At 43.2% G+C, this 22,580-nt stretch overlaps 2 protein-coding genes across 6 annotated transcripts in view; one reads left to right on the top strand and one right to left on the bottom strand.

Moving 5' to 3' along the window:
• Window positions 1–757: 757 nt before the first annotated feature.
• zdhhc22 (zDHHC palmitoyltransferase 22) lies at window positions 758–3,942 on the bottom strand. 2 transcript variants are annotated; one of them, XM_076978420.1, is made up of 3 exons: window positions 3,713–3,942; window positions 2,523–3,080; window positions 758–2,427 (listed from the first exon to the last, which is right to left on the bottom strand). In XM_076978420.1, exons 2-3 carry the CDS (start codon window positions 3,076–3,078, stop codon window positions 2,141–2,143), a joined length of 843 nt encoding a protein of 280 aa, XP_076834535.1. In that variant the 5' UTR covers window positions 3,079–3,080; window positions 3,713–3,942; the 3' UTR covers window positions 758–2,140. The 2 variants fall into 2 exon arrangements, with proteins under 2 accessions (XP_076834535.1, XP_076834534.1); XM_076978419.1 differs by having other exon boundaries at window positions 3,639–3,941.
• The window catches only part of tmem63c (transmembrane protein 63C), a 26,932-nt gene continuing 8,289 nt past the window's right edge, over window positions 3,938–22,580 (top strand). The window contains exons 1-13 of one of the 4 annotated variants that reach the window (XM_076978416.1): window positions 3,938–4,152; window positions 4,319–4,422; window positions 14,819–15,078; window positions 16,215–16,294; window positions 17,470–17,557; window positions 18,471–18,508; window positions 18,995–19,137; window positions 20,535–20,586; window positions 20,737–20,845; window positions 21,093–21,166; window positions 21,836–21,916; window positions 22,122–22,242; window positions 22,335–22,468. In XM_076978416.1, the coding sequence (XP_076834531.1) occupies window positions 14,857–15,078; window positions 16,215–16,294; window positions 17,470–17,557; window positions 18,471–18,508; window positions 18,995–19,137; window positions 20,535–20,586; window positions 20,737–20,845; window positions 21,093–21,166; window positions 21,836–21,916; window positions 22,122–22,242; window positions 22,335–22,468 (1,142 nt within the window). In that variant the 5' untranslated portion in view covers window positions 3,938–4,152; window positions 4,319–4,422; window positions 14,819–14,856. Of the gene's footprint in view, window positions 4,153–4,304; window positions 4,423–14,648; window positions 14,704–14,818; window positions 15,079–16,214; window positions 16,295–17,469; window positions 17,558–18,470; window positions 18,509–18,561; window positions 18,841–18,994; window positions 19,138–20,534; window positions 20,587–20,736; window positions 20,846–21,092; window positions 21,167–21,835; window positions 21,917–22,121; window positions 22,243–22,334; window positions 22,469–22,580 lie in introns of those variants that run through there. The other 3 variants (XM_076978417.1, XM_076978415.1, XM_076978418.1) reach the window with 3 other exon arrangements.

Raw genomic sequence — 22,580 nt, 5'->3', positions numbered from 1 at the left:
TTGCTGTAATGGCGAAGCATGAGCATATTTTAAGCAATAAATGGGCTATTAATACAGCAAAATAAAAGAGTAATAAGCAGTGAGAACTGTTGGCAAACAAAATGGCAAATAAATCACTGATGTTTGGTGCCTGTCATCAGTGACGATGCCCTGTGGCATCTTTGCAGTCAAGAGTGTGCTGGGAAATGCTAGTGCTGGTGCACCTAATGATGTGGTTCTGGTGCAAGGGACACTGACGGGCGCTGAACCAGAATGTCTATATGTTCTGCATTTTTAGGTCAAACTCCTCTGCTGTCTCATGCTGACACCGACATGTTATAACGAGGACTCCAGAAATACTAGCTGCTCTGCACAATGCACTTTAGGCATTTTACTGACAACCCTGACAGACCAATATAGAAAAAGCAAGATAAATACTCTAAACAAAAATAAATATGCAATTTTCATGAGTGATAATGGCAAGGAATGCAAGCAAATGCTATAGGTGACCGTAAATGGCACAGACAATGCAGAGCAGGTCCTCAAAGCCAGGTATGAATGTCCAGTCTGATTATATGGCTGGTGTGAAATAGAACACAGGAACAGGTGTGCAGACTTCCAAAGAGGCAATACGTCTACAGCAGGGAGTGTGACAACACTTGAGTTCTTTGACTAAAATGGTGTCCTCTGGCAGTATGGCAAAATGTCAAAAGTAATACACCTGTTCATCATTTTTTCTTTTTTTTATTGATGATAATCATATAGTGGCACTCAAAAATGATCATTATCTTACAAGCTTTACCAGACATTTCTGATTCTTAGAAATTTCACAGCATATCTATAGCCCTTTAAGTTGTCACAAATAAATAAAACATATATGTAACGTTTTTTCAGTGAAAATCCTTAAGTTATATAAATATACAAATAACCAATTTAAATTCTAAATATTATTGTAACACTGATAGTACTTTTTGAATGACATAATTACACAAGCTATACATGGTATAAAAGCATAAATACTGTATATTGGTAATAAAATGAATAGGTAGATTAAATGGTTCTATAATGTTGTCTAAAATCCTTGTGTTGTTATATCTATAAAGCAGAAGGAAGAGGTCATGAACAGCAATAACAGAGAAGGCTGTTATGGCTCTGTAAATATAAAAGAAGCGATTACACAAACAACCTTCCTTTTCCCAAACACCTAATGAGCCTAAATTAAACTTAGCATGTTGCTTTGATCTTGTTAGGATGTAAATGGTGAGGTGGAATGAGTAAAGCAACCATTAGGTACTGACTCACAAGGTTTAAAGACGAGACAATTAGCATGCTATTAGAATAATTAAAATGTAGGGATAAACCTCTGTTTTGGGCTACCGTAATGTAACAGTTAAGCTTGTTATGTTTATAACACCTATTGTTACTAATTGCACTGTAAGATTTTTAAAAGGCACGCACAGTCATACACGCACAGGCACTGGCTACAAATACAAACGTTGAACTTTCAAAAACTAAAGTAGGACTGTGAGTATGATAAATGTGGCACAGCTGAGGAATATTCTTCAGGATCAAAATAGAAACATTGTAAACTTCATGAACTGCACTTAATACATAGTGTGATATCCATTCATGTCTAGTTCTATAAAAAGGATATTTAAACCAATGCAATATAATTTGACTAGAAAGTAACTAGAAAGTGAACATCAATATTAGTCAACGTAAAAGATGTTTATAAGTTTTTAACATGCTTGTAAAGGATTTGTGATGAAGATGTTCAGGCCATTTTACACCTTGTTCTTCATTTGTGTTTTTGAGTACCACTTTGAATATCTGACACCGGGTTATAAAAATGTCTAGTTGTGTCAAGGTTTTCAAATTAGTTTTTTAAATAGATTTTAACACTTTGCACTTTGAAGATGAAATTAATACACAACTGTCTGCTATCAGTCTGCATTTACATTTAGTAGGCTGGTGGTGTAAACTTTGTGTTATGTGTCCTTGAGTACAAGATATTACAAATAGTATTCTATTTATTTGCTCTCTCTCACTAAAACACAAATATTTAAAAAATCATAAATGCATTCCTATCATTTATATCATGTATGCGATCAAATGCATCTCTGGCACTGTTCTTAAACACTAAGGCCTTTAAGAATCATGGTCAGTCATGCTTGTGTTCATGGTAACTGTGCCAATTCCCAGGTACGGTCTCCACAGTCTGTACAGGTAAGAAGAGTCCGACTACCCAGCGCGCCCCGAACACGTCACTCAGATTGGAACTCCATGTTCCTCTGCTCTCCACCAGGTGCCCTTTCTGCAGTTGGCACCAGGTCTGCCCACGGGCCACAAGCAGAACCTGCTGGCAGCAGAAGCCCGCGCTCACCAAGCCGACGCCGAGCCACACGTAGAGCATAAGGACCAGAAAGAACTGGAGGCCAGAGATGGTACCTGGGAAGGTAATATAGACACAGATGCTTGTGGAAGTAGCTTGAGGCGGAAAAAAAAGGAGACTTAAGGTTCTGAAGATGTTGTGACCAACTCACCGAGGAAGAAGTAACCTGTGGAGAGGGGCAGAAGTGTGAGGAAGGTCAGTGGGTTTTCAAAGGAGATGGAATACACCACCGTGATGTATGCCACACCAAGCACCAGAGAGTAAAGGCACGTGCAGGACGTATAGATGCTGAACATGATGAAGTATCGCATGTTCCTGTTTCCAATACAGTTACCAGTGAAGAAACAATGGTGATCCCGTTTCAGGATGATCTTCTTACAGAGTTTACAGAAATGCCGTCCGTTGAAGAGGTAGTGCGCGTCGATTCTGTCCGGACAGTCCGGAGAGCAAACTGGGACAACGTTGTCGTTGGCGCTCTCTGCCGGAAACCATATAGTCATGGAGTAATTACCAAGCGCATTGGTGATAAGGAACAAGAAGATGGAGGAGTGGAGCATCACGGTGGGACTCAGCGTCACGCCTGGGGTTTGGAAAATAGTGGGAAGGAAGAGGAAGAAGTGGAGTATGAAGGTCACCGCCGTTGCAGTGTAGAAGTACGCAGGCGCAATTGCATTGAGCATCCGCAGTTTGAGCATCCTGACCAGCATACCTGTAACCAGCGGAGATAAATCAACATTTTTATTAACTCACGAACACACCAGACAGCTGGCTGAGACTTCAACAGCACCATCATCTTCATTAACAGACGTCTGCCTGATAATGGCTGTTAGAATAATGTTCGTGTGATTCAAGAACGATAGCTCAACGGTGTAGCCAATGACGAAAGTCGAAATTCTCTTACCGCTAATTAGAAGTAGATTAATTGAATGAAATTAGAGAAATGAAACAAAAGAACTGAGGAGATCAAATTCACGGGCTCCCTTCATCAGTCATTTCAAATTCATTCACGTACCACAACGTATGACCTAAAATACATTTGCGGCTTATTATTACTGTTGTTCTCTAACGTAAATATTGTTACGTTTTGATCCGCATCTGAATTCTTTTCATTATTTGCGTTTGAAGAGATAATGGTAGATTTGGCATCACTGACGCACACTTGTACATAGAGATCCAATCTACTAAAATCTATAAACCTCTTCAACGATTCGTTTTATCTGACAGATGTGAAAGCTCCGACTGCATAACAGACGATGTTTGAATTTACCTTGTTTGTTCTGTAGAGTTTTATGAAGACGCCCCTTTTAACTAATTTCTAAGCTGTAATCCAGCGTCTGTTACCTGGCGCTGGCTAAATCCGATGAGTTGATTTTTCAGCGCCGGAGTTCATCTCGCGTAATAAGCCGGGAAATACCTCATTAAGAAAAAAAGAGGAAAATATGGGTTGCCACGGCGATATGTGCATCTGCCATGTTTCCGTTGTCCTGAGATAGTGTAGCACCTCCTGTTGGTGTGGCAACCTTATCAGGAGGGAACCACCATGGCAGGGAAAACTCCCCTTCGTCTGTCTGGAGTTGCCATTGTATATTCTGCTTAATTTTCTTTTTAAAACATTTAGGCAAATATATATATTACGGATTACACCGTTTAGGCTTTAAATGTTATCTGTCAAGTACAATCTATTTATGTGCATTAACTGCAGTACACGTGCGGCAATTCATTTTTACCGACAGATGGCAGTGAATTTTAAGAGCCTCCCAAGCGCAGTTTTCCATTGCCAGGTAACTCCTCAGATATTCCGTAGCTTTCTTATCAATTCAAAACCCACAACATGTCTACATCCCAAAATTACCGTTTAGAATCATAAAGCTGATTGTAATCACCCAGATATCAGAAAGCAAACGCCATGACGATCCCTCAGTCTGTGTAACCGGTGTAACTTTACAGACGGTCCCTAAGCAGATGGGCGCTCCCCTTGTTCCTTGGTGCTGATGCAGACAACCAGAAGCATCTAACCGGACGTAGCCTACACTACAGGAGGCACTGAAAAGGTGAGCTTTGCTATTGTCCATAAGATGGAATTAACTGTCCCGCAATACGGGCCCTATGGTGCACGTTCAAGTTACGTTTAAAACGACGGATCGTGCTACGTGTTCGTTTTGATCGGGTTGACCGGGTTTTAAAGTGGGTATATTGATCAAGCAGTTGTATTTTGGTCTGGTAGCTACTGCAGCACCGTTCCTGTTAAATGGGAAAGCGCAGATCATTATGTCGTTTGTTGGCTTGAGTTGATTTGAATTTTGTGTAGGCGAACTAATTAATTCACTGAATATCAATTTCCCCGAATAATGAGCTAAATATAATTGTAGGCTTGCTTGTTTATTTGACCCCCTTGATGTGGGCAGATCTTGATGGACACACATCCATCTGTCTCCGATGTTGTATTGTTATTGTAGTCTGTGCGGATGGTGTAGCCTGTGTTACTGATGCGAGCCTGTGCGTTTTCCCCTTATTTATACTGAACGCTGCAAGACTCTCTCCGACCTTTATATTTACGTCAGCAGTGAAAAGTTGGGTGTCTCTTCAGAGCATGTGGTTGGTCAGTTGAGACTTTACCAGTGAGAAATGGTGTGGTGGCATCGTTCCAGTGGGTTTGTTTGTTCCATTGATAAAACCAGCATGCACATAGCGTCTGTAGCCAGCATGCAGCGGCTTTGATATGTCAAGCAAAGACTGTTAGGCAAACATTACCTGACACGTTGAGTACCACACCCAGGATTGTCTGGTTCATCTTTTACCAGCCCCCGCGGTATTGTGGGGGGTACAAATAACAAATGTTAAACGATGAAAACGAGACTAGTAGGCAAATTGTAACTTTTAATGGTTTTTTTAATGGTTATTTTAAAATCAATTGTATTGTGACTTAGGATTGGCCATTTATTTTACTATTGCATTTTTATCATTAATCGAAGGGGCGTTTTGCATGAGGTGTAAATAAAAACGCTGATGTGACTGGAAAACTACAGAAGAAGAGGAAGAGCTGTTGAGAATAGGTGGGCAGAACTTTGGGACTGACATTTAACGACGATAGTTAAACGACAAGCAGGTATCAGAAATGAACCTTAAACGATGGTTTAACACTGTTTTAATAATTGATTTCATCAAATCAAATTATCACTAAAATATTCTCTTTTACATGCATTTGACCAAATACACAAGCCTACCTCAGATTCCACTTGAATTGCATCTTTGTACAGAGCCCATGAAGCAGTTGGTAAATTAAAAACACTTCATGGCAATTTCAAATGACACAAAATGTTTTTCCTCCTGCTATGTCTAGATATCGCATACATGGTCTGTCCTTGTTTGATTGTTACTACCAGTCTTGAATGGCAACACACGTTAAAATGCCATCGCACTTACGTTAGAATGCTCAGGTGGATCATAATCAGGCCATCATGAATAAAGCATTAGACTGCCAACCTGTAATGCTCTAATGCATTTAGCTCTACAGTCTGTGCTGTTTTCTTTAACACTGGAGAATTGTTAGTGGGACACAGCATTTATTTATTTGGTGCATGTTTGCATTTCTCTGCGTGGTATTCTGTGACATAAATGCCTGTTCCTCTAACCTGTCTTCCAGATCATGTGATTCTTACCTTAACATTTTGTTCTTTTAATCATGGAAACAATACATGTCATTTTGCTCCTTCTGAGGTTTTCCAGTTAGTACACTTTATTAAATAAATTATTATTTTACTATTTGAAAGGATAATAGTACTCTGATCATATCTTTTTACTATATCCTAGCAACAAGACCACAGCGTGTGCTTTCTTCTTTTCCAACCCATTCTAAGATTAGAGCATCAAAGTGTTCTCCCCACAATTGGTTTATTATAGTACACACTTAGCAGACACATGGAGACTGGGAGACAAGCTTGGTTAATGATTTCCACTGGAAGTGATGGGACATTGCTGTGGTTTACAGGAGGTTTACAGAATGGGCCACTGGGGGCTCGTGTGGGTTCTGGCGTCATGGTGAGGGTCTATTGAAATTAGTATTTAGTTGTTGTGTCAGTGTTGCTGCATGTTGTGTGTGTGTGTGTGTGTGTGTGTGTGTGTGTGTGTGTGTGTGTGTGTGTGTGTGTGTGTGTGTGTGTGTGTGTGTGTGTGTGTGTGTGTGTGTCTGCGCAGTGCCTCTGGAGTGACAGTAATAACCACGTTTTCAGAAGCTGATACTGCTAATTCATGTTGGCTTGAATGAGAAGTAAACAAAGAAGTCAAAATGAAGCTGTCTGTGGTATTACTGTCATGGACACTTAATGCAGATTTCTGACAGTCTTCAATTAAACACGCAGACGTAACACTCCTGTATGTTTCCTGCCTTATCGGGTGATAATGTGGTTCTCAAGGCAAACCAGCAGATGAATCAGAGCAATTGTATTGTTTACTGTTTTCAGTCACCTCTGTGTGATCTGGAGGCATTCAGGAATTTAAAAGCACAATGGAACCACACCCACAATGCATGCAGTACACTTGTAAGAGCATCCCAGGAACAGCCCTAGGAACAGCGGTATGTATTTGGCATCTCCACGCAACAGATGCATGAATATTTGATGGTGCTCTTGGCAGAGATTGAAAAGTGATACATCCCTCTGCAGTAGGTCCACGGCTCATCATGGTTTCTCAGCCACAGAATCGGTGAGGGTAGAAGGGCACTAGCTTGGCTCGTCTGAACACTGAACCCACTCAGTGGTTGGAGAGCGCTCGCGAGATTCTGCTGGGAACCAACTCCCACCCCCTGTGTTGCCACTGCAGAGCAATGCTTCTTTAGCGTTCTCCTCAAGCACGCTAGCTTCCCGGTGGAGTCTTTGATTGGCTGTCTTTAAAAAACGTATCGCTTCCTCTGTGGTATACATGTTCCATTTGGTTAAGCAGATTTGATTTAATATTAGTCATAATATCAGATTTGAATTAAATATTCCTTTTTTTTGTTCTGCAGTGTGCTAGTATGCGATCTGCTGTGAATCAAGTGTGTCTTTCATGTTAGGTCACTGACATTCTAGCTTATGCTACAGTTGATGTTAGATTTAGGTTCTCAGAAGTTAAAAACAAGTTCAAATACTTAACCAAACTGGGTGATGAAATGGATGAAGATGATATTGGTGGGGGAAATGCTCACTAATCTCTTAGTTAGCCTCATATTGGTTATTTCATGGTTTGTTTGCGTGTGACTGATTGATAAGTTGGTTGTTTAGAACCTGAAAATGTCCAGAGCCAAAATTGGTGACCCTGCTGTCCTGCAACCTGGAATCAGTGCTTCTTCCATCTTCTGCTGTCCTGTTTCTGTGCTGGTGTCTCCCTCTTGAAGCAGTTTTTCACAGCTCTGCCACTATTGGTCATCTCTATGATTTCTGTTGTTCCCCCTCAGTGACAAGTTGTTGTTGTTTGGCTTGGTCCTGCAACACCCTTATTATGTCTTCATTATGATAAGCATGGCCCTAATCTTCACACGTTGATGGAAATGGCACACATACACTCAGCAGCGCACGAAGGCTTCGATGTCCCTGTCAGAGCGACGAGCTGAAGCAGGAAGGTTCAAGGCTAATTGGACGACACACTTGTAGCTTCTGGCAGGATACCATGCAGTTACATTTGTGTCATCTCAAGATGTTATCCAGGATTCCTAGTGAATGCAGTAGTGTCTATGTGTGAGTGTGTGTGTTTTGTGATATGGCTTTAAGCCATACTGTTAGTAAGATGTCATATTTAGTTTGGCATCCTGAATTCGAGTTACAAATAACATCCTAAAAGAGGTTTAGAATAAGAGTTTTTTTTTTATCCAGATGATAAGAACCTTTTTCAAGAATCTTTATCACAAGACATAGTTTATGCAATCAGTAATGTGCCACCTTACTTCAACTGAAAATTAAAATTGAAGGTGTTTCTATGATGTAGTCATCAATTATTTTGTTTACGCATTTATAGAGAATCTTAATTGTTTTGACTATATTGTCACAGACCTTTCTCCCTTTGTCCCTGCTTATTATTTTATATGCAGTATAGAGGGATTGGAGAACAAAATCAGTTACAACACATATTCTGAAAACTGAGGCATCAGTCTCCATTTGTTTGTCATTTGTTTGGCCGTTTAATCTGTGAGCATTGAGTACACAGTACTCAATAATCCACCAAAAACAGTACTGGCATCATTCCAAAAAGGAATCTTGCCTCTCAAATGTTCTTGTAAGCTGTGGCCTTCTATAGAACTGCTAAAGGCGTCATATCTCCTAAGCCCTGTCCTGTTGTCAGACTGTGCACTTTGACAGTACTGTCATCCTGATCACTGCTGACAGTCCAGGAGGCAGTGTGCTAGGCTGCTTATATGGGCTGTCACATCCACTCTGCCTTATGAGGGCTCAGAGTGTGGGTGTTTGTCTTAGACCCTCAACAATTTTTTTGAGGACATTATAAATCTCATCACGTTTGACTTCAGAATTCAGAATACCTTTTCTAATCATCTGCCATAAGGTAAACACACTGAACTAACACGAGGGCCTGCCAGTTGTTTACATTTGGCTTGGGTGAGCTTGTGAAGGCTCAAGACCTTCAGGCCAAGGAATGCCAGTCACACACTCATCAGTCTCAGTGAAAGCAGTGCTTTCATGTTGGTAGGGTCCTATCATTATTATTATTTTGGCCATTCCCAATTGTCATCTAGGGAACACTTGAAAGAGACACAAAGCCTCATTGTAACAATCATCATGCCAACATTGTGAGAGATGCGGTGGGACAGTACCGGTTCACAGACCTCCTCGGGCACGCAGAGCAGTTTCAGCTGCTGCATTCACACCCGGCCAGCGACCCTCCAGGGCGTCAGTCAGCCGTGGCACGGGTTGTTACATGTACGTCATTGTTAGCCATCTTGTGTTAGTTTCACGGGGTCACGAGTGTGAAGGCGTGGAATGAGGGAATAACAGTTGTCTCCGGATGTCAGGGGGGAAAAGGAAGTTAAAACGAGTCATATTTAAGTAGGATGACGTTACAGTTTTTCCCATTCATCTTCTTAACCACCTAATCCAGTTCAGGGTCACAGGAGGCCAGTGTGCGTATCCCAGCAGCACAGAACACAGGGCGGGAGAAAGTGTAGGCCAGTATAGATACAACTGTCATGAATTCCACCTTGCCACTGGGCCATGACATTAAAGAGGACACGTTAACATCCCATAGATGCCGGTAGAGAGTACGCTGTGCGCAATTGGCTGCCGCTTCTCGCCGGTGTGTGAATGGTAGTGTAAGAGTTGTACCTGTGTTAAAATTGTAAAGCGACCTTGAGTATCTAGAAAGGCGCTATATAAGTTGAACATTCATTCATTCATATCAACTGCTCGTTGTTTTTTTTCTTATTATTGAGAGAACCACATACATTTACATTTACATTTTACATTTTTACGGCATTTAGCAGACGCTCTTATCCAGAGTGACTTACAAAGTGCTTTGCTTCTGATCACAGAATACATCCTAGGTAATAGTACGGATAGGCCAGAATTCAAGACACCATTGAGTCAGACTACTGTATATATATACTGTATATGTGCAGTCAATGACACTCAAGATGCTGGTCAGGCAAAGAAAAAAGTCTGGATCATCAAACGGTGAGATACCTCTGAGACACCTGGCACCACAGTCCATCTGGAATGTTCTGGAAACCAAGACGCCAAGCGCAGACCGCTACTGTGCAGCTATGGGAATGACATGAAGTCTCAGGGACTCTCTTCTCAGACCTGGTGCCAAATCGATGCATTGTAAATACAAAAAAAAGTTGGTCTTGGTTCTAAATACCTGATTTCTCACAAATCCAGGAACAGCACATCCAAGATCTCTTCAGATCTTAAGGGACTAATTGGCACTGAGGCAGGAATACGTCTACACATTATAGAGGTCTATACATATTTTAAGTGTAAAAACTGCCTTTTCATGAATAGGATATATATGCCGTGATGGGAGGAACATGACAGGGAGCGCAGACATATACAAAAACATTTCATGTTTCATGTTTATTAAGATGGCGGTAATATGAGCAGAGGGGACAAAGACAGAGAGCCGTATATCCCAAAAACGTAATCCAAAAGCAAAGATACACATACAGTCCAGAGTCAAAACCACTACCAGCCAATCAAATCCAAAGGGCAAATGCAGAAGAGAAAACAGGCAGGCAATGTCAAAAAAATACCATGAGACAAAAATACACAAATAATACAAGATCGCTCAGTACACTTACTATATTCGGCAATACTTTGCAAAGTACCACTGAAACAGTTCTGGTATATATGTGTGTGTGGTAATAAAGAACAGGTGGAAGTTTAATAATGAGGAGGATCTGTGGAGTTGGGTATTGGCATTCTGGGTTTTGTAGTCCTCGATGCTATGCTGCACGACATATGTAATGGGAATTTTAATTACCCTTTAACTTATAAAGCATACAGTCCCACCCTCAGCTTCCAACTGAGCTCCAATGGACTACATTCCCCATTAATCCTCTTGTTCATTCCTTATCCCCAGATTGTTAGTTGCATCTGTGTCTCGATGTCTCCCTTTTCCTCCCCTAGTTAAGATGTTCCCTCCCTATTTGTCATTACAAAGTCTCATTTGTCTTGTCTGGTGTTAATGAGCCATTCATGTGCGTTTACTTTGCCTTTTGTGTTTTGACTTATGCCTGCTTCGTTTGGGGTTAGGCTGCCTAGTATTTTGCTATTTTGTTTACCTGTCTCTTTGTTTACCTGTCTCTTTGATGACCTCTCTCTTGACTCTGAGGGTGGACTTCCCTTTGTTTATTACAACTGCTCAGTTTTACCTGTAAGCGACTCTCTCTCTGTCTCCTGAGGCAGACATATACGTGATAGAAAAAATAAAACACATTCGATTTATAAGGTCCATGTATTTTAATTTGTGAAACAAAAAACATTAAAATGTTGTTGCCTTTAGTTTTTTGGACTGACAGCAGACACAGAGGAGGCATGTTTGATTTGACCCTTCCAAAGAAAGAAAAGCATGAACACCTCTATGTTCTAGTTGCCAAACAAACCTCATCTGAGAGACTACAATCGCCCCGAATCAACTCCTGTGACCCGTGTGCTGTGATTCAGCCGAGCGCTGAACGTGACACTGTTTAATTTTTGCTAATTAATCCCATTTTCCATAGACATAGGTTTAAATATTCAGCTAGCCTATGACAGTTTGATGGGTTTGTCTACTTTAATCATCATTCATGTTCTCTTTTTATGTTGCATCAGTTTTGTTTTCCTTCCTTGTCTGTTCCTCTATAAAATGTTCTACTTGCCCAGGTAAATAATTAATCTTGAGCTGACAAATGACTTTGCCATGGAAACATCTAAGGCTGAAGATGTTGTGTGTAATTGAACTGAAGTGTTGTCATACAGCCGACCAACTGGATTAGGGGATCTTCTGCTACGCAGTGTATAGTTACCATACACCTCATTCTAATATTCATGTGCTGCTGGTAGCCTGGATTACCTGAATCAGGCATGTTAGATTAGTGATGGAAGCTCTGCTTGATCCTGGGTCTCTTGGACCAAACTCGGGCACTTATAATGTACCACAGTGATGTGTTACACTGTGTGAACATTTATGAACATTTATATTTATCAGTTGTTAACCATATGAGCTAGCCTTCTTGTTTTGCCTATATTGGTATTAATTCCATTAGAATTAATTAATTTAATTTATTTATTTTTCCGCCAGCAATTCTGAAAGCCAAAGGCAGTTTTAGCAAGCGTGCCAGAGGCTGTTACCCAGTTTGAACTCATCAGACCTTCAAAAAGAGCCCTGGCAGTCAGAATTCAGAATGCTGAGTGTCTCAGAGATTGCACACATGAGAAACATCACCTCCACCTCATTGAGGAACATCATCTCCACCTCACTGAAGACCATCGCCTCCACTTCACTGTGTAGCTTCGCCTCCACCGCACTGTGTAGCTTCGCCTCCACCTCACTGGGGAGCTTCACCCCCACCTCACTGAAGACCATCACCTCCACCTCACTGTGTAGTTTCACCTCCACCTAACAGATGAGCATCACCTCCACCAACACCTGTGCCCTTGGTTCTCCAACCTTGCCTGTCAACACCCCCCCCCAGGGCTGTAGCACTACAGCAGGGTTGAAGGGTTTCTTCAACTTCCCCACCAGCACATTAGAGAAGCAGCGTGCAAACATTACGCCTGCTGACCTTGTGTTCAGCAAACAATGATTATACATTAGGTTATCTGTTTGTGTGCGTCTGTATAACTGTGTGCCTGTGCCCATGACTCACAACCCTGTGTAGCAGACTTGTGTTGGTCATTTTAGCTCCACACAGTAATGGTGCCTGCTCGTCTGATGCACAATCACGAGGGATTAATCTGACTGTAAACACTGAATATCTATGTAGCAGCTCCATGTAAGAAGAGATCTCAATTCCTGTTAGCTTGTTGGCAAACCATGTGGCTTCCAATTTTGGATATATTAGATTTGTTGTTGTTTTTTGGTTTTGTTCTGATAAGTGGGAAACGAAACTTCTCTTCTTCGTGCCTTAATTCTGATTGCATTTTACTGTGGAGCACATTTTTGCTCTGAACAGTTTTCCCTGAGCGTCACTGGTCTCCTTAAGCGGGTCACCTTGAACAGGGCACGAGGGGGCTAAGGTGAAGTTCTGAATGTGTGATCAATCTCACATTGTTGCAAGAGCACCATGCAACCCATAATGTGATTTTTCCTGATCGCTCCAGCATAACAATATCATGATGCCTGATTTGTTCTCAGAACAGCTGTGCTAACCGCACGACGAGGCAATATACAGCACTATTAAACCAGCTCGCTTCATGCTGTCATGCTGTCATCTGTGAGTTATCTGTGAGTCCCCAGAGAGCGAACTGATTGACATTTTGAGCAACAACAGGAAATGACAGCATTGTTACCGATACCGAGTAACAGGGGGCTCTGTGTGGTTATCATTGAAGTGGGCATCTGATAAACCAGTACCACCCTCTGGCATCCTGCCATCACGCTCTACCAATACCACCCCTTCATTTTTTACTCATTATGTGTGGTCATGCAAGAAGTGGGGCATAAATGGTCACGTTAAGAGCCCTGGTGTGGATAAAGGGCCCCTCTCTCTGGGGGACCCTGCTCACGGCTCACTGGTGAGTTTGCTCGGCCTCTTTCCGCTGCAGATACTGGTACAGGTGTGTCAGATGATTCTCCTTATTCAACCCTGAAACATGCTCTCTCCTTCAGGAACGTGGAGAGGGCATCGTAGTTTATATTTCAGCAGGAGAACTGCGGTGCCTGGGCATCGAAGTAGAAGATTTTCATCGCAAAGCTTCCTCCAGCTTTTTGTCTTTCTTGCGATGAACATCTGGAGATGCTGGGGCGGGTGTGGGCGGAAACAGCGTGGCCAATCGGGTGATCCGTCCTCATCTGCGCTGCGCTGTGTGTTTTTTCCTTTACCTCTGAGGATTTGTTAACTTGTGTGAATTGGCTAAGCTTAAATGGGAACTGTGGTGTAGAGTGACACTACTATGGCAACCAGAGAGCAGAGCTGGGAGCTCAGACCAGCCGTGTTCTGACGTTTAGAGCGAGGGACTTTCCTTTTAATCCATGGCAACAGGTTACTATAGCGTTATAAATCTGCTGTGGTTATCAGATATGTATCAGATATGTGATGCCCTGTGTCCATTCTTCTTAAATTACTTCTTCTTATTACTGGTCTATAAATCACTTAATGGTGTAGGACCAGTGTATCATGTTCAGAGCTATGAGCCAGGCAGAAATCTTAGGTCACTAGAAACTAATCAGTTAGTCCTGCCAAAGGTAAGAACTGAGCAAGGAAAGGCAGCATTTAGCCATTATGCTGTTTCAAAATGGAACCAGCTGTCAGAAAATACTAGAAGAGCTCCAACGTTAGATGTTTTTAAATGCAAGGTAAAAACTTGCTTATTTGAACTGGCTTTTGGATATTGTAGGTACCATAAATGTAGCCTATTTATTTATTTTTTATATCTTTTACTTATTCTTATTTTCTTCTTTATTATCTCTCAGTTTCCAGTTTTATTGCTTTTTATTGTCTTCTTTAATTATTTTATTTTTTTATAATTTTATATTTTATCTATATTGTAATCATTTTAATTTCTATTGAATTTCCTTTAAAATCTTGTTTTTAATTATTATGTATTATATTTTGTAGGCAACACCTTCCCATGGTGATAGACCTCAGGTCGTAAAAAGCTTCTTCTTATCTTGTGTAAAGCACTTTGAATTGCCAGTGTGTATGAAAGGTGCTGTATAAATAAACTTGCCTTGCCTTAAATCATCGTTGTGCAAAATCATTCTTCACTGATGCCAGTATCATTCCACTGACTCCTCTCTGCTCTTGACTTCCTTCCTCCGCAGGATGTTCTGCGGCCATTGGTGAGACCCAGGCCATCGCCATGGCAGCGCATTCTGATCTGTTGGGCGCGGTCAGGCTGACGTCGGAGGCGTGGCCGGAGGCGGAGGCGTGGCCTGTGATGGAGCTGGACGCGGCGGGGGCGGTGGAGGGGAACGTCACCACGGAGGGCTGTTACCACGCGCACTCACGCAGCAGTGTTCTCCAGGGGCTCCCCTTCGGCGGCGTGCCCACCGTCCTGGCCATCAACCTCGCCCTCTGGCTGGTAGCGTATCCCTGCCACGCGGCTAGCAGTGCCCAGACCGGCTAACAGGGCCCAGATCAGCTAACAGGGCCCAGACCGGCTAACAGGGCCCAGATCAGCTCCGGGACTTTTGTTGAGCGTGATGTTAGGTGGGGTTGGAGCTGGAACACCACCGACTGTTGATTGGGAAGTTTTAAGGAATGGATAGGGAACACAAATAGAAAAAAAGCTGCCGAAAAAAATGGAAATCACATTAACTTACATTTCTTAACTTCATATTGCACCTGTAGTACGTGGGTGTAACATCTATAAAGGTCTCTGTGTGTTATTTGCTCACATTTTGCCTTTAAATTACAAACATTAGCCTCTGCTGTGTGACTCTTCAGGCTTTACACCAGCCACCAGTATTTATATGCATTTCTAATCCCTGGATCACTTACAGAATTTAATCCCACAGCATGCACACAGGTTGCCCAATGTAAGGGAAATCCACTCTGGTCTTGCTTTATTAATAGCTCATAGCAGTTTATTGGTGGGTGTCAGAGGAGGCTGATGGGTACAGTTTTTGCAGTTCAAAACACAGGCCTTGCAGCTAAAGAAATGTCAAATGAGTGAGCCAGTATCCATGGCACCTGTGGCTGTGTGATCTCGTTGTCTTATCGTTGAGTACAGTTATTATGTGAACAATCTACATACTGACCTCACTCCATGTCAGTTTCCAAGACAACCACTCACCTACCCTCTTGCGGACTAAGAAGTAGCTAATTATTGTTATATATTATATTATTATTCTACATGTGGACCTACTGAGCAGGAGGGCTTATTAAAAACATTATTTTGTTCTCCTTCCTGGTGTGTGTGTGTGTGTGTGTGTGTGTGTGTGTGTGTGTGTGTGTGTGTGTGTGTGTGTGTCCGAGTGTGTAATTATTTTTGCAGGTGTATAGTCTCAGTTTTGAATAATAGTAATACTCAAGTAAACAGGTGCATTAAAGTAATGCTCCCTTATGCATAGTCAAGTACTCCCTTGACCACAGAGAGCAGTGGTCAGCCACAGTGAGAAACGAGATGCCTCCTTTATTTTCACACGTGTGAGGAGTGACAGTATAAACTGGCAGCACAGCAAATTAAAAGTCCGTTTTAAATGTTGTGTGCTGTAGTTTCTCCTGCTGGTGTTCTCCTGTCTGAGGAAGGCAGCGTGGGACTACGGCCGCCTGGCCCTGCTGATGGACAACGACAGGTAATTCTGCCTCAACTCTAAACTGTCACACATGCAATAACGTAACAGTGTTATGTGACATTCATTTTTTCCCATATTTTTCTTCAGTTTAATCCAAATATCTGGGCTTGTGTACTGATTCCAAAAGCGGCAAAGACCTATACCAAAAAAATGTTCACATCTGTTAGGTGGGAAACTCTAGTCTAGGCTCTAGACAAAAAAAAATAGTACACCTGTAAAATGATGACATTTTGTAAACACGTGTAAAACTCACCATAATGAAAAATGGAATAGGCCTTTTGCTTTGTCATGTGTTTTTTTCATATGCATAGAAAAATTACGATTTTGACTTCACTGTCCCCCAATTTCTTCACTTTATGAAGTGATCCAGTTTGCTCACTATTTAGATATATGATATCTGCAAGGGCTACCTTTTTTATTATTAGATACCTATAGTAACAGCAATACAATACCGATTCTCGAGGGTGGTTTGCCTGATACACTGCCGCCATCTTGTGGAATAAAAAATATTGCATTACCATGTATTTGTGTTTCAGAATCATGGCTTTAGGTGACTTGTCAAAGCTTCCGGTACTACAAAATAATATTTTGCAATTAGAAACACACAGGCAAACACACAAACACACACACACACACACGTGTGAGTATACAAGTTCTCAAAAGTAGCTATATGACACACACACACACACACACCATGGATGATTATGCGGTAATGGATCTTAGCTCATAAATCTCTGCAGCATATTAGACACAGGGCATTTTTTTCTCTGCAGCCATTCACAAGCACAATCCACCATGCCAAAGTTATTTCTGCCTCAGGACATGACTTTGAGCATGGTAGTGTGTGTGTGTGTGTGTGTGTGTGTGTGTGTGTGAGAAATGCTGAAATTGAGCTTTGCTGTTTAGATTTGTGCTGCACTCTCTCATCACTCTGCAGGGGGAGTTATGGTGGTGCTGGCGGGAGTCTTTACATTAGTGCTGTTACAGCTCTAATAGGCTCTGGATAATCAGCCCCCCTCCACTGATGCAGAACCATGTTTTTGTCCCCTGTTTGTGCTGCTGTTCAGACAGTGATGCTCCAGTCAGCGTCCTTGTACCCCATTTTTTCTCTTTGCTTGTTGACGCAAAAGCTTCTACACTTGCCGACTGCTCTGTGTGTTTTGCATCCTGTTTAGCTTAACGTCACTGTTCTACGGGGAGCAAAGTGAGAAAGAGAAGTCTCCCTCTGAAACCAGTCCTTCAGACTCCGAGACCAAAGACATGGTGAGAGGACGTGGAGCTCGTACGCACGCACGCACGCTCGCTCAGGTGCAGCGGCACAGCTGTGTGGTGTCACTCCATGTGCTCCCTCTGCTTGGCCCAAAGGAACAGGAGTACACAGTAGCAAACTTCTATATCCTTCTTTAACTTCACCTGTTTTTACCACTTAATGGCTGACTCCCATTATAGTAGTAATGTGTATGTCCCTGTGGTACATTTACTGAGGGGTTTGAAGTGATGCATGTGCTTCATTAGGAATCAGGGCTCTCAAGTCTCACGCATTGAGCGTGTGACACACGCATTTGACCGTCTTCACACGCTCACACGCCACACTTCCGATTTCACACGGCGAGAAAAAAAATCTAGTTTATTTACCTCCGATCCATATCTATGTCGCCTTCCACTGGCGATCGATCGAGGTACTTACGTTCGCCACCCCCCCCCCCGCTCAACAATTAACGTTCGCCACCCCCCGTCAACAACTCTCACGCTCTGACATGAATCCAAAACTTGAGAGCTCTGTTAGGAATTATGATTAGGAATACTGTTTAGGAATCTATCAGTATAGCTTTTTAAAGTTACCCAGCATGGGTACCTACCGTACCCTGGTGTTATGGAGGTCATCTGCACTCCTAACCTGCCTGTGTCTACCGCCTCTCACAAGTCTCTCACATTACGACCATGACCACAACATTTACATTTCCTCCTGTTCTTTCTTCGCATGACTGGGTGTGTTTAGCACAGACTCGCCGGTGGCATTACATGCCGTTGCATAGTTCCTTCCATTAAGAAGTGCCTCCGTGGTCTCTTCCAGGACAAATGCCTCTGACAGATGCTAAGCTAGCCAGACACTAGCTGCCCCTTTTATGTGTCCCAGACCGTTTTATTCTCTCGTTGTCTTCCCCTGTCTTTATAGGGCTTCTGCTCCTGGCTCTCATCTCTCTACCACATGAAGTAAGTGTGTGCTGGCCGTGGTGATGTCATCAACCGGCGCCTTGGCTCGGTCGTGTTCCGTCTCATTAGTCGGGAAAAATAAACGCTGGTCAGAGGTGTGCCGCTCCAAGCCCGTCCAGTGCCATAAAGCGCCCATTTCCACAGTTCCCATGGCTCCCCGTGTTATTTTCGTGGTCGAGTTGGCACGTAGCGGCATATTTAGCAGGCTGCGTTAGGATGTTGTAGGGCTTCCCGGTGATGGTGGTCCTGTCAGGAGCTTTAGAGGCTGTGGTGTGGGCCCACGGGCTGCGTGCGTGTTTATTATTGTCTTCTGTGATTACAAAGTGCATCACGTATGTCTTATTTAGGACGCGCGTTGACTGGGGCGGGCCACACACGCACCACTGGCACACAGCGGTCTTATACTTTGCATGCACTGGTAACTTGTTCGTGGAGGGCGTGTCCCGTCCTCGGTGTAATCACACGCGTGTTTGTCCCTCACTGCAGGGACGAGGAGATCCGCAGTAAGTGTGGCGTGGACGCCGTCACGTACCTGGCCTTTCAGCGACACACCGTCCTGCTCATGGCTGTCGTCTGTCTGCTCTCGCTCTCCGTCATCCTGCCGGTGAACCTCTCCGGGAGCCTCCTCGGTAACCGCCGGCCGCCCCCGGGAAACGCTCTTTCCTCCGGCTGGCTTTCTCTTTCCGTCGGCACCCCACGACTGTAAAGCCTTCATGACGACAGACATAACACTCTTGGTATCCAAGATAACCCTGTCGCGGCATTGTACCAAAAGCCACCATACAGGCTTTTTGCTCTGTCTTTGCGAACGCTGCTGTTACGCCCACATGCTCCGGCTATTAGGAAAGTTGCCGTAATTTAGTTCCCTGTTTAATGGTCCTTTGAAGTGGCCGTCTGCATACAGCAACTGAATGCTGAATTGTTTACTTCATTTCAACCTCTCATACATTGTACACTGTGTACAGCCATCAAACTGCTTTACATTTTAGATAATCATTCACACTAGAATCATTAACATGAAAATGAATACAGCATCAAAGATCACATTAATGAACTCAGTTACAATTCTTAGAATAGTCCCTTACAAGGTTATATCATGATGATTTGCTTCCTAGGGCAGGCCTGGAAATCCTCTGGACGTTGTAGGAGACTTAGGCATACTCGGCCATTAGTGGCTGTGGCCAGAGGCCTTGTGAGGACCACCCCGCAGTGTTCAGAGATGGTCCAGTGGTACAACTGTGGCCTGGGGAAGCCAAACAAAACATGCGATGTCATGGGAAAGGCACTGACTCCTAACCACAAGAAAAGGCTTGTGAAAAGCATTTGGTTTGACCTCATTTCACTTCTCCCACACCCACATACACACACACACACACACACACACACACACACACACACACACACACACGTATAAGCAGCAATGGTTTTTGTGTGCCAAAACAGGCCCTAATTCATTTTATGGTAAGTTTCTAAAGCAGAATGATTTAGCTCTGAAACTGGGGGTGTGGATATTCCATGGTGAGCCGCTCACCGACATCCGCAGGCCACAGTACGACACCAGCCTTGTTAGGCAGAGCGAGGAAAGGTTTGTTAAAGCAGTGGAGTCCCTGTGGTACAGCAGCCGGAGCAGAAATGACTCCACACGCAAAATGCACTTTTGACAGCTCTGTTGTTGCTTCATGACGGGGGAATAAACATCGGGGACAAACAGCGGCCAGCTCGTCGTGGGGAAGCTCGGCGTTGACGGTGAACTTCCTGCAGTACAGGCAGATCGGTTCGCAGAGCGGACAAACTCAGTATCGCGTTCAGCCAGCTAACAAAACAGCACCTAGTCACATTCTTTGTGTTTTTGTAAAAGAACAGTAGGAGGTCATCAGATGTTCTATGGAATATTTAAAGAGTCTGATTTACCCCTGTGGCACTGTGTCCTTTCTATGCCAAGAGATAGCAGCAGAAGTCATTGGGTACTGAATAGGACATGAAGTGTTGTTGTATTTGTGACGTATATTTCTTTTGCATCTTTCAGAGGACAGCCCTCAGAATTTTGGTTGGACAACCGTGGCCAACGTATCAACACAGTACGTCAGTTTTACACATCTGAGGTTAAGGATTAGGGGGTCACTGACTTACGGTGTAGCAGTAAATGCCGGACAATAGCATAGTCTTCTCTCTCTCTCTCTCTCTCTCTCTCTCTCTCTCTCTCTCTCTCTCTCTCTCCATCCCTGCAGGAACAGGTTCCTGTGGTTACATAGTATCTTCGCGCTTCTGTATTTTGTAATTACCGTATTGTGTATGGCCCACCACTCCTCACGGCTGGAATATATGGAGGATGAGAAGGTTTGTGAGGGCCACATATACCTCTCTATGTCTTCCTCTCTGTCTGTGTGTGTGTGTGTGTGTGTGTGTGTGTGTATGTGTGTGGGTGTGTGTGTGTGTGTGTGTGTGTGTGTGTGTGTGTGTGTGTATGTGTATGTGTGTGTGTGTGGGGGTGTGTGTGTGTGTAACTCCTCCTGTATATGGCCTTGCTCACATGGAGATTTGTTCATTGCTATATGTTTGTGTGATTAATTTGCTGTCTTTACAGGTGGCCAGAACTCTAATGATCACCAACATTCCCAGAGAGGTTTCTGATCCAGGCCTAATCACAAAACACCTTCAGTGAGTAATGCAACCAGATGGCTATTCTGTTAACTCCAGTTATGTGAATGTATGTCATAACCCATCGTAAAGGCAAAATGAATACAGTATACTCATGTCAAACATGTCAGTATACTCATGTCAAACGTACTTCCATGACTTCCCTGCTTTGACATTCCTAATAAACCTGGTTATTAGCTGCTGATTTGAATCGGGTGTGCTTGAGCAGGTATAAAACTCTCAATACTGTACTGTACAAAACTGTGGGTCTACAGGACTGGAATTGGACAGACATGGTCTAACCCCTCATCACCAGCCAGTTTCTAATTTATGTCAGTTATGATTAGGTAGGAGACGACGCTTAACCCAGCAAAGACAACGGCACGTGGTCAAGCCCAGCAAACCCCCTCCACATGATAAACCTGTAGGGCAACCACATCCAAGCCATCGACGTGTCGGTTATTTGCGTGTTGAGAGTGATCTGTCACCCAAAACATCAGACACTGGTCAGAGGGGCAGAGAGTGACTGGCATATTGTTCACACCAGGAAATTGACTACGGTCTCTAGCCGTACACTTAAAAACACACCTGTGCATTAGGTGTTGTTGGAAAAAGTGGTGAATATGTTCATATGTTCAGTAAGTGTGTAGCCACGTTGGTTGAGAACGCTGGCTTTTCCTCACCCCACAGTGAGGCGTATCCCAGCTGCACGGTCACAGACATCAGCTTCTGTTTTGATGTGCAGAAGCTAATGAAGCTTGACTCAGAAAGGTAATGAATTCCCTCTCAACCCCCCACCTCAACGCCACATGCCAATTTACTGCGTTCTGTGCATTACACCCCTGTCAAACTTACTGGTGAAGGGAATTCACATGTGCACTGTAGAGAGTGTTTTAAAAATGACTTTGGATGGCCATTTGAATTTTTCAGATTCTCTTTAATTTTCTTTTCAATCATTTTTCTCATTCCCCTGTAGACGAAAAGCAATGAAGGGCAGGATATATTTTACTACCAAGTCCCAGAAGGAGGGCCGTATCATGATAAAGACCCATCCATGTGCTCAAATCTTCTGCTGTGATATATGCGGCTTTGAGCAGGTAAATGATCGGTCCAAATCCTATTACAGTGCCATTGTACCTCCATAAAATGACCACTAGAGGCCACTGTGCACTAACTCTTCTTTTCTCAGGTTGACGCAGAGCAGTACTACAGTGAATTAGAGGAGAAGCTCACAGATGAGTTTAATGCAGAAAAGAATCGCATCACCATGAAGAGGCTCGGCATTGCCTTCGTCACCTTCAGGGACGAGAGGATGACGGCGGTGTAAGCACTGCCCTGGCCTCCGTCTAGTGAAGAGCTGTGTCTAGACCAGCAGCACGATAGCTCTCATGTTGTACCCTTCAGTGACACCCTTCTGCAGTTCTAAAACACTATT

This window comes from Brachyhypopomus gauderio, chromosome 17 (genome assembly GCF_052324685.1).
Source record: "Brachyhypopomus gauderio isolate BG-103 chromosome 17, BGAUD_0.2, whole genome shotgun sequence".
NCBI classification, from domain to species: Eukaryota; Metazoa; Chordata; class Actinopteri; order Gymnotiformes; family Hypopomidae; genus Brachyhypopomus; species Brachyhypopomus gauderio.
The sequence above is the reverse complement of the archived record's forward strand: the minus strand, read 5'-3'. Positions and strand labels throughout refer to the sequence as shown.

Excerpts from the sequence above, each read along its gene's own strand:
- zdhhc22 (XM_076978420.1), bottom strand. The coding sequence starts at position 3,078 with ATGCTGGTCAGGATGCTCAAACTGCGGATGCTCAATGCAATTGCGCCT. Across the intron at positions 2,428-2,522 it reads CACAGGTTACTTCTTCCTCG|GTACCATCTCTGGCCTCCAG; the intron begins GTGAGTTGGTCA and ends TTACCTTCCCAG.